At 34.6% G+C, this 12,837-nt stretch overlaps 1 protein-coding gene across 2 annotated transcripts in view; it reads left to right on the forward strand.

The window, feature by feature from the left end:
- The window catches only part of LOC128510703 (kelch domain-containing protein 8B-like), a 103,664-nt gene that overhangs the window by 86,162 nt on the left and 4,665 nt on the right, over window positions 1-12,837 (forward strand). For both annotated transcript variants that reach the window (XM_053483166.1, XM_053483167.1), the window contains exon 5: window positions 5,080-5,181. In XM_053483166.1, the coding sequence (XP_053339141.1) occupies window positions 5,080-5,181 (102 nt within the window). The remainder of the gene's footprint in view (window positions 1-5,079; window positions 5,182-12,837) is intronic.

Here is a 12,837-nt window from a genome sequence, read left to right on the forward strand (position 1 = left end):
TTTCCGTGTTCTCCCTGTGCTTGGTGGTTTATGTGTGTTTTTGTGTGCATGTGTGTGTGTGTGTGTGTGTGGATTGCCACGCTTGTGCCCGAAGTTTCCTGGGATGAGCTCTAGGTTTCCTGCGACCCTGCACAGGAAAATTAGGATAGATATTGAAAGAATAGTTTAAATTAATTTAAGTTTTACAGTTGTTACAATAAACAGTGTCCCAAACTCTTCTTGTTAGTTTTGTGCCAGTTTTAAACAAACTAAATAATCTTCTGCAAAACATAGTTTTTAAGATACATAACTTGTACCATAAGTGTCCTCTCAACCACATACTGCCACCAGTGCTGCACAACTATTGGTTTAATGTGTTTTGGCTTAAAATCTTGTTTCTCATTTCATTAACCAGTATTGTAAGAAAAACATACATTACTGTAAAAAAAGACTGTGATATATCATCTTTATTTATGTGTGAATGATAGCTTGTCATTGAACTACTGAGTTACCTGTACTTCAATAACTTATTATTTAATATAAAATGTTAATCATAGGGTGCCCGATTTCGGAAATTGTATGAAAGTGTTTACTCAAAAATATTAAAGGAAACTAACATACCCTGGTGAGGCTGGGAACAACCTTGCCATTCCTTGAAAGTGTAATATGTTTAAATATTTATTATAATAACCCATGATCAATGATCCAAAAGTTTTCTTTAAAAAGAAAAACGTAAAACTGTTTTTTTTTAACAGGTTGCAGTCTCCGCTTTGCTACAACTCTTCTGTCTCGACAAATACAGTTCATATGGCATATGTGATTATCTCCAGATTTTATGTTTGCAGCATGCAGCATTATGACCATATTACTGTATCTTAAATTCATTTGCATACAAATAACAAATACACATAACAAATTTAAATATATATAAAAACAAGGTTTTATACACCTGTAGCAGTTATTTAAATGGCCAATTTAATCAGCCTGTGAGCATGCCCTCGGGTTACTTTCCATGTCTCTTCTAACGACCTCTCAGTGCAAAACAATATATGCCACATAAACCACAACAGCTCCATTTAAAAAGGTGTCCAAAGCATCAAAGCAGCCATCATTTAGAACCTTTGAAAGGTGCCAATAAAAATGGAAGCCGTATATTTTCCATGGATGCTTCAGAAAGACTGGATGAAAATGTGTATGTCTACTTAATCTTGTGTCCTTTTATCCCCCCTCCCTCTTTCTATCTGACCTATTTTTCAGTTATTCTTTTCTGTCCATTACCATTTTAATGTTATCAGCAACTTGTTTCAAAACACTTTCCCAGTACTAAACTGCTGAAGACACTTTTCCCAAATCACCTTTGTCTCAGTGCTTCATGAGCTTCATTAGCTAAAGTGCACATGTGTTTGACAAAGAGGGGGAGGCTTGCTATTGTTTGCTGACTTTCTTATTAATGCCCAAATGAAAAGTTGGCTGAGGGCTTACTTTTTAAATGTCAAGGGTGACAGCACTCAGTAAAATGAGGCGAATGCAATTAGAGGCCTGCATCTTCTTAAAATATTTCTTTAAATATTGCAGAAACTAACTTACATGATTTTGTTTCCTTGAAGTCACCAAGTCATATGGAGACAAACATAATTAGACATGAACCTCCGTGTCAACAAGAAATAGTCATATGGTACCCGAAAAAATCAAGTCACCAGAATATAAGGTTTAAAACATTGCTGAGTTGTTCCCTTCCTATTGATGTGTTTTATTAAAATAATATTCTAAACCTTTAGAGTCTGTAATAAATGTTTTAGATGCTACATATGCACAAACATTTGAAGTCAGAAGTTCCTATACACCTTAAGCCAAATACATTTAAACTCACTTTTTTTTCCACATCAATTTTGCCGCTACTTTGAAAGTATGAGGTCATTGTTCATTTGGGACACCTATTTGCAACCAAGCTTTAACTTTCTGCCTGAGATTTTGCTTTAATATCTAATTAATATTCCTTCCTTATGATACCATCTATTTTGTGAAGTGCACCAGTACCCCTACAACATGATGCTGTGGTTCACGGTTGCGATTGTGTTCTTTGGCTTACAAGGCCTCATTTTTTTCCCTCTTGACAAAGATGATCATTATGGCCAAAAAGTTCAAATTCCGTTTCATTAGACCAGAGGACATTTCTCAATAAGGTAATATCTTTGTCCCCATGCGCAGCTGCAAACAGGAGTCTGGTTTTGTTATCGCAGTTTTGGAACATTAGCTTGTTCCTTCCTTAGCAGCCCATCAGGTTATTTTGATCTCTTTCTCGTTGTACTGTGGCTATAGATGTTTTTGGACCTGCATCCTCCAGTGTCTTTCAACGTTCTTTGCCATTGCTCTGGGCTTGATTTGTACTTTTTGTACATCCCTAGGAGACAAAATGTGTCTCCTTCCTGAGCAGAATGATAAATAAATAGCCACATGGCGATTACAGATGCCCAGTATTGTTTTTACAAATAAACATGGTTCCAGGAAAGTGCTACACACAGGTGCACCTCCAATTCATTCAAATGATGCCAAATCATTCAGGAGCTTCTAAAGCCATGACATAATTTCCTGGAATTTTCGAAGCGGTTTAGAAGACCAGTCAACTGAGTGTATTTAAACTACTGACCCACTGGACTTATGATATAGTGAATAATGAGTGAAATCATCTGTAAACAATTGCTGGAAAAATGACTGCCATGCATAAAGTAGATATTCTAACCGATTTGCCTCAAAAATAGTTTGTTAACATAAATTATGTTAAGTCGTTAAAAAAATATTTTTAATGCCTCCAACCTAGGTGTACATAAACATCTGTCTTCAACTGTATATAAGTCTTCAACTAATATGCACTCACTGGCCACTTTAATTGGAACTTCTGTACACCTCGTCATTCATGCAGTGATGAAAAGACTTGTTGTCATTGCCACTGTTGTATTCTGCTGTTGTAGACCATCTACTTCACATTGTGTGATTTCTGAAATGCTTCCCTGCTCCACATGATTGTTTAGAGTGTTTATTTAAAATATCATACCTTTTTTGTTAGCTTGAATCAGTCTGGCCATTCTCCTCTGACTTTATTAAAACATGAATGTATTTTGTACATAGTTAAAATTTTAATTTTTAAGAGGTTAACATGCTGTGGCTGTCTGCAGTGGATGTTTTGAGTATGTCTCTTAGTAATTAACAACATTCCCGTGGTTCTGTACATGTTTAACACTCCTGGATAATTTCCTTTAATGAGGCTGAGGATCCCAAGAACCATTTATTTTATAATTTTGCATATCTACTTGCTTAATCTTACATGTCTGGTTTACCATAAAAAAAAAATGACAAGACCAAGGAAACCGACCAAGATCAAATCAACAGTGTTTCAATACGTTTCCTACCGACACGAAGAGTGAAACTGCGGGGTTCAGGCACTGTATGACTCCAAAGAATGTCCTGTGTGAATGAAGTCTCATCTCAGAGGGTTGTTGACTCATCTTAATCATGTGGAGCACAAAAGCTCCATCTACATCTCCTTTCTTCACCCTGTTACCATGGAGAGGAAATTTTAGGGGAGAAAAGGCTTAGAGAACAGATCTAGAGACAGAGAACAAAAAAGAAAAGCTAGAGTAGGCCGAAAGGTTAAGGATGTTAGTTTATTATTTGTGAAAGACTACATCAGGTAAGGACTTATTAAGTTCTGTATATAGCTAAAGTTCCTCATGCTTCTCTTCCTAATGCAATTCTTAAAGTTACAGGCACCTAATAGAATAGGATCAGGAGAAGGGAATGAAAAGAATTCAAAGTTTTGGAATGGCAAGGACAATTATTTTTCTGCTATATTCACTAAAAATATTCGGGTTTGAGATCAAAAGATGAAAATAAGAGGATAGAGCAGTCTGCATTTTCTGATATTTAGGAAATGAAAGCTTTGAATGATGAAATAATTAAAACCATAATTAAATGTGTAAAACTGTATATACAGTAGCAAATGTAATCCCGCTCTTTTCACACAAAGGCCGTAATAAAAAGTAATTAATATGTAGTGACTCACGAGCGGTGACATCGATTGATAAAATCATAGTGTAAGAGTTCACCATTTATTGTGTTTTAGTGAATTCCTGTGAATTTAAGGTGAATGACTGACGGACATAGCATGAATCTTAAATCTTACATAGGAAGAAAGAAAAATGTGACCTTTCTGCACTTTGGAGCTTATAAACAGTTTATAAACTGTCGCATCCATTATTGACTTTTTACAGTTTTCTCTTCAGTGCCTTTTGATCTTCTTTTGATATTAATATATAATATGTATTTTGTTAATAATTTAAATTGTTGGGAATTTGGGGTTGTTGGTATCGAAAGACTAAGTTCTTGCACATATTTATGCATGTAACTTTATACATTTATTAGATAAAAACAATGCTGTAAATTTGTTGTATATTGTTAGCCAGCTTTAAATTTTTACCTTAATGAAATCAAATCTGTAATAAAAATCTAATCATACATAATTATGAAAACCTATGGGAAGTGCCTGAGTCTGATCACACATAAGATTGATCCACAGACACATTCACCTCTGAACAGAGCAGAAGGTTCTGAGGCAGAGATGGGAGAAAATAGGGCAGTACAGTGGAGAACCAGGGGGCCAGTAAAGGACAGTCACGCACTGCAGTAGACCTGACTGAGAATCTTTCTTGAGATAAACAGCCTGCACATTTTTCAGCACTGTGTGTTTGTTTAGCAGGCAGATGGCTCAACTGGAGATCAAATGTGTGTGGCTTGACTAGTGTTGACCTGTCCACGTCCGCAGACCGTTCTGCTTGTTTTGTGTTATTACATTTATTATTAAAGCATTTTGCAGATCACTCACACTTATGTCAGTACACACACCACACTATGTGACATACTCCTACTGGACAGTAAGTTTCATGATTCATTTTTTAAAACATGCCAGTTCTCATACTTATGCTATACTTAAGCAAAGCATCAAAAAAGGAACACATACATTTAATACAAAAATTTTTTTTTTTTTAGTTGTCAGATCCCACATGAACTCTATTCTGACCTTTGACCGTCTGCATCTTTGTGTAGGTGTTTGGCTGAAGCCCACACGGGGCTCCCGGATGCGAGAAAAGCGGGCAGACTTCGTGGCTGGCTGTCTTGGTGGAAGGGTGGTTGTTGCCGGGGGGCTGGGTAAGTGCTAATGGAGTGTGCCATATTGCAGACATAACTCATCCATGACAACTGCGAGAGGTTTGTTGAGGGCAACGACTGTCATTATATACCACAAACACTACTTTACGCCTGTCATTATACACCACATACAGTACTTTATGCTCAAATGAGCTCATAAGTAATTATGTTTTTTAATGCAGCTTCAACTCCATGACTAAATCCTTAGATATTTATACTTTAGGTCACATTTTATTAAATAAGTACTGGACAAAATTGGTCCATAAAAAGTTATGGGAAAATATCAGCTCTTATAAGAGAACAAATCCTAGAAGAAATACTGTACATTTAAAAATAGGAAATTATGTTCATGTTAACTGATAAAAACAATAACAAAAAATAACTATAAAATGTTATTGAAGGTGGAAGTGCAGCATGTAAAATAAATTATACTAATGAATATGTTTAACCAGTACATATGTTTGGGATCATTTTTGACCCGTTTTGACATGAAAACAGTAAAAATACATAAATGACAATAGTTTTGCCATAAATTTTTATAGCTTATAGCAAAGTGACCCAGATTATATAGTTTTATTTCATGTACATGGTACAAATTATTGTACAATCATTGTAATCAGGATTCAATTTTACATGTAGCTTTTAATAGTGACCAGAATTAATCAATGAAAGTAACTGATATTGCGTGCTTGTAAATGGTTGAAAAACTTGAAAAAGTAAAGGTATTGACTGGCTTGTGTGTGTGTTTCTGTCATGGGCCAGTGAAGACAGAGTTCAAGGGGGACATTGCACCTATCTAGGGAACTGCCTATCTTTGTACTATAGTTATCGTCCAGGATTCCTACCCAGGCCAGTACCTTCAAGCATAGTAACTATAAACAGGTCACCAGTCAAGGTTCCAGTCAAATTTCCATGCAACCAAAATATATATGCACGCTTGTGTGCTTGGATTGACTGTAAACAATACCCAAGCCCTTTTAACTAATCAGTTGGTGGTGTCGTGGCAATGATCATTTTTTCTTCATCTCATGAACTTGCTTAGCCATGAGACAAGGAACCTTTCAATGGTTGTTACTGTCGGAAGGAACAAGTCTGAGCTCCCATTTAGTTTTAATTGCAATAGAGAAAGGTATTTTCCCCCAAGGTCCTTTTACCCCAAGCACCACTGTTGTCTGTTGTATGCCAAAGAAGAACAAGAACATCATACTTTTAAGCACATTTTACAAGAATGCTAAAGTCAGTGCTTGGGAAGACAAAAACAGTCATTATTATTAATTACAGCACCAATAAATTATATAAGGATAACCCTGACAATGTCACAGGCACCTAGAGGAGGACATCAGTCTGGTCCCTATTTCACAAAATCATTGATATCTTCACCTACAATTCCTTTGCAATACGGAGCGAGCTAAACTGCAGATGTCAGGCAAGCAAGATTAACGGAAAGCAGGCTTTTTGGAGGAGATTGAAAAGTCTGACTTCTTTCAGGCAAAGGCAATTGCAAATATTCCCCACACACCATAATGGCTTTATGTTTTTTTGTTTTAGGTAACATACAAGTATAAAAAAAAGTAAAATGACTGTTTTTTTCTTCATTTATAAATATTATAAAATATAAAGAATATACAATTTACTTTTTTACACATTTAGACCGTTTGTTTAATCACACATAATGAGTCACACTTATTGTTACATTGTAATTGGAGTTACTGTACTACAATGCTAGCTAGGATTTGAGAAACTGGTATATAAGGAACACCTATTTACCATGAGTAACTATCATTAGTGTGTGATCTAAGGCATCTATCTTTTTTCTACTATTACTTTTCTTTTACTTGTACTTTCATTTTCATACTTAACCATACTTAATAACATACTTTATTATTACATTACGTTATGTTTAACCAGAGTACTTATTTAGATTTAGTAAATAATTTGAGTATTTGTGTAACATTTCTTTTATATGTGCTACTTACAGAATATATACTGTACAACCTACAACTAGCTCAATATACACCTGCTATTCAAATGTTTTAAAACACATTTTATTTTTAAATGACCTTATATAGTCTAAAAACCTGAGAATTGATTTAAAAAATTTTACTCTTTGTCTTTAAAGTATTACACGGCCGAGCTCTATCTTATTTATCTGACCTCCTATCATAATCCAACCAGGTCACTCAGCTCTGCCAATCTCCGGTTATTGTCTGTTCAAAGATCACGGCTAAAACATCATGGAGATTGTGCTTTTGCTATAGCTGACCCCAAACTCTGGAATAGTTTGCCAGTTTCAATTGGAATGCTGTCATCTCTTTCCATTTAAAACAAAACTCAAAACACTTTTCCTGAGTCCTGGTTTTTAGATATATTAATTTTATGTATTGTATTTCATTCTTGCTTATTTTTATTTTTATCTGATTTTTATCTTTATTTCTGATGTATACAGCACTTTGGTCAACTTTGAGTTGATTTTAAATGTGCTTTATAAATAAAATAAGTGAAGTGAAATAATATGTGAATAGTTTAACAGCAAAACCAGATAACTCCATTTTTGCAATTTGGAAAATTTAGAAAAGCAGGGTTCAAAAAGCAAGGAATATTTTGAGTATGTTTTCTTTGAGTCCCAATAATGTTAAAAAGCACAAATGCCAAAAAATGTAAATTATTAATATAAAGTTAAAATTGTTTGGGTTGTAAAATGTTGAAAATTTTCAATAAAAGTGCTGCTATAACTGCAATGTCAATAACAGTGCAAACATACTTTTTCATTACTTAAAAATTTACCAAACATCCAATAAGTCATGGCAGGCTTTGCTTTGTAGCTAGTAAATTAATTTTACTGATCACATGACGGAAAAAGCGATGTGATTGGCTTGTCAGGAGGCATCACCTTTTTAATCAGAAATGCAGCCGCTACCTGTTGTGGTTTATCCAAAGCATGGAAGTTCAAAACTTCTGTCTTTGTTGTGTTTGTTATACACAACCTTGTGTGCCAGAGAATAATGATTTGCCAAAATGAGTCCAAAAATGATTTTGGTCATATTTTGCTGTCAAACTGTTCATTTAAACAAATACCTGAATCAATTAATCATAATTATTAAATGCTTAAAATATTTACATTTTTTATCACTCCCTTTTTGTAGCAAAGTACATATTTATTGTTTGCATTTATTATTAGCACTGTTAATAGGTTTTTTTTCTTTTTTCTTTATTTGATACCATTTTGCTTGGTGGTTATGTTGTAATAAAACATAAATTGCAGGTGTTTATTTGGTATTTTCACCAGTCAGACAACCATTGTTTTCAGTCAACAAAACTGAGCATTTTTAATTAATACAATTTCTTCTATATTTGTAGAAAACATAATGGTCCATGGATAAAGGTTTATGATGCAGTAACATGGTGAAATAAAATGTCCAGCCCTGTTGATTTTGATACAACAAATAAGCTGAAGCTCAGATAAATGTGGCCTGGCTTTCTTAATAAATTGTGAGCCTGGTCTGGTTATTTGAGCACAAAAAAAAAACATAAAACTGTCCCTGCACAGAGGGATGTGGCTGGACCCCTATTAACACTGCTGCACCGACTGGCTGTTCTGCTGTTGGTGTTTTATTTTGGCCATTATGAGGTTTTTCTATTAGCACTATGACTAAACAGCCCTGCTGTTTTCTGCCAGTGAAAGCAAAACACAGCCAGAAACTGTCCAGCTGTACCACATTCAGACAAATATGATTACTTTGCTCACTGGCTTCTGTCATTGATATGCTGTGACCTTGCATTCACACACTTGGGGTAAACAAAACTGTCACTCAACCAGGCACATGTAACACACCTAATTTCACTGCTTGCGGGAGATGTTCCGGATGGTTCTTTCGGTGCACTCTAAATCTGTTAAAGCAATGAGTGAATTCCTCAGTAAAATTTACTTATTCTAAAGCCTCTATCTCCATTTATTCTCACTGATCAGAGTAGGATCTTTAAAATAAATTTTCGTTCTAGACTTGAAATTAGAAAACTTGCCAAAATTATCATAAATTTATGGATCTGGGACCTAACAGTCCAACAACCTATATGATATGAGACTGAACATTTTGTTGCAGATTAATAGAGCATCTCAACTAGAATCAAAGAATTTTGACAAAACAGCACTATAGTGCTTAAACTTATAAGGAGAAGCATCTGGCATTATTTAATTATCACTAATAAATCAATTAAGAAACTATGCACTAGTATGCTTGTTCAATGTTTTTGTTGCCTGGAAACCTATGCCATGAACGGTATCCACCATCTACAGTATATAAATATATCACTCTTTCAGTGATATCTTTATGTTTCATACATCGGAGGCCGCATGGTTATACTGTATATTTGTACAGTACTGTATGTACTGTATGTATGTATGTCCATCCAGATTTTGTCAGAGCATCATGCAAAACTGGCTAGACAAAATTTAAGGGAACTTTTGCTGTTTTTAGATATTTCCCTGAAATTAATCCTGCGCCATGAGTAAAATTTAAATAATAAAAATGTTAAGTATCGCTTGACGATGTTATGAACAGTTATAAGTGGATTTTGTAAACAAACACCTGAGCCAATAGATATTAATTAGAATGATTAATTAAGATTTTCACCACTGAAATTACAACGCTGAAGTTGTATAAGTGAATTTTATCATGCTGAAGTCGTTTTTAAGACAAAACTTAATCTTTATTCGATCTACTTTTTTTGCACACAATTTTGCTGTTTCGACAGTCAGGTTGTTTCTGAGTCTGACAAGGCCATCCGATCATGCAAATAATCTGACTGATAGATATATGTAGCACCTCAGGCAGTGGGGCTCAGGATGAATAGCACATGCTTGGGTTTTTAAAAATGAAACCCATGCTTGGGTTGAAAAAATCAAATTGGGTTGTTTTGACTTGCCTAGGTCAATAAATCGAATAGCCTGGACACATAGTCATCATGTCCTGGCATGCAGGCTAGTTATTTGTTCAATCTTGAATGAATTGCTTGTTCACTTGTCACTGGTGTACGTGCTCAGCAGAAAACATTTCATTATCTAATGATCATAAATTTGAGTTAAAGCATGTATTGTAACAAAATGTTTGCTTTAGTATTGTCCAATCAACTTAACGACTGATGAGGATTTACTGTGTTTTTGTTAGTTTTTTTGTTTGTTTGTTTTGCAAATTGTTATTATGGAACACTTGGATTCACCCACTGATCCCAGAGGTTAATTAGCTAATGGATTTGTTTAGCGTAGTCGTCACACTGAAGCCAACGACAACAGTGTAACATGTCTCAAAAACCACCTTCTCTTCCTACCACTATAACATCTTACGAAAGAAAGAGGCTTTTTTTTTTTTTTCAAATAATGTTACCTTGCAGATCTGATGAAAGATTTTTGCCACTTCCTAAAAATATACTTGCTGAAGAATTTTACAAATTAAATTTAATGTTTTATTTCATTACTCTAGAGATTTAGAGACAGCATTTAGAAACAGAACTTGTTTTTAGCCACATTAGAGTTTGATAAAAATGTAATGCATTTTTTTTTTTATTCAAGCAGCTTATTATTATTCAGGCTGTTGAGTGTATGACGGGTTTCTCTTAGACTGTCATAGGGAACTTGTACTTTCTTCTTTTCTCATCTCATTCCACACACACACACACACACACACACACACACACACACACACACACACACACACACTCTCAGATGCTTTCACATTTACTCATGATATTATAACAGGATGGGGTACTTTTTTGTGCAGATCCTCATATCTTTTCAGAATTAATGTCTGCTATTAACTTGAAACTCATATTGGGGAAATTGCTCTCTGTCCCTAACGACCTTACCCACCATCACAACCTTATTGTAATCTTCTTTTACTGAATGCAGACTTGAGATGCACAGTGAACCAAATATAAAACAAGTTAGCACAATCTTTCTTGCTCATTACATTATAACTTATATGTGTCCATGAACACGTGAATTATGTTCACATTTAAGCATTTGGCAGACGCTCTTATACAGAGCGACTTACATTTTTATCTCATTATACATCTGAGCAATTGAGGGTTAAGGGCCTTGCTCAAGGGCCCAACAGTGGCAACTTGGTGGTTGTGGGGTTTGAACCTGGGATCTTCTAAATCATAATCCAAAGCCTTAACCACTGAGCTACCCCTGGCCCCTACACACACACAGTACACAGATGTGCATAAAATAATTAGAGACCTATAGTTTTTATGATAAAAATAAATTTTTTTTTTTATATATACCACCTATCTTGTGTAGGGTTGTAGAGACCTGGATTCTATCTCGAGGAACTTGGGGGGGACAAGGCGGTGTACAGCCTGACTCGGGTGCCAACCCAGCACAGGGCACAAACAAACACACTTATACACACTAGGAGCAATCTGGAAATGACAGTCAAACTATTTTGCATGTTTTTGGACTAGGGGATAAAACAGGGTAAAAAAATGTATGCACAATTTTTTTATTTTATACAATTTTAAGCAAGTAAGGTTTAGCTACACAGTAAATATTTGACATACGAACCATTTCAAAAACTTGTTTGTAAGTCCAATTAGTTCTTAAGTTCAACAAACATTGTCATACTGGGATACTTACATACTAGGATACTAACACAATAGGCTATACACAGTATAGATCCTGTCCTTGTTCTGTAGAATCGATGGTTGAACAATTCATGTTAAAAATATTTTGACCTCACTCCATTGTCTTAATTATTTTTAATTTTGTCTCTGTCATTATAGTTTGCCACTTCTTAGCAGTACCAGTACTTACTTGCTTCCCAACATGCTGCACGCACACTGTACACCTGAAATATGATCTGACCTCCGCAAGTGAATATTCGCACTTTGCAAGCTTTGTGTATCTTCGAAAGTTTGTAACTTGAATGTTCATAGATAGGGGACTTGTTGTATAATGCATTATTCCTGTACTTTTGTTAAGTGTTTTTAAGCACAACTTACCTAAGCATAGATGGAAATGGATGTTCTTAACAGACCTTTTGTCTCAGTCTTAACTGATGTTTCACTCATTTACAGTACATTATTATATTTCTGATAATTTTATTATTATATTCAATATATTAATATATAATATTATATTCAATACTTAAATTGAAATGTATTTTATCGTTCTGTTAACAGTAAGAAGGTATATTTCAAGATTGCTGGCTATTTGTCTGTGGGACAGTTCAGCTTGTCTTTGGAGTTTTGATTTCATGCTTAAACATATGTACTGTATATTCGAATCTGAAAAATAGAGGGGGAAACTGTACTATTTATTAGTAGTGCCAGCAAATTTTAGCGCATGCATTTTATTGAATATTGAAGAAATTCCTTTACTTCACAATACATACATTAATAATTCACAATTAACAATACTTGTAATGCTGTATTTTTTTATTCATTTATTTACAAAACAAGGCCATTATGGTAAGAAAAAAAATATTTAGACACACTGAACAGTGCTTGGTATTACATTGGTATTGTTTATGCAGATCTGGCAACCTTGGCCATAATAAATACCTCACAAATTCATACATCAAATTTGTCACACCTAACAAAGAACTTTAACATAATACTAATCACTTTTAACATTCATAATTCTTTATGTTACATTTA

This window comes from Clarias gariepinus, chromosome 22 (assembly GCF_024256425.1).
Source record: "Clarias gariepinus isolate MV-2021 ecotype Netherlands chromosome 22, CGAR_prim_01v2, whole genome shotgun sequence".
Taxonomy (NCBI): domain Eukaryota; kingdom Metazoa; phylum Chordata; class Actinopteri; order Siluriformes; family Clariidae; genus Clarias; species Clarias gariepinus.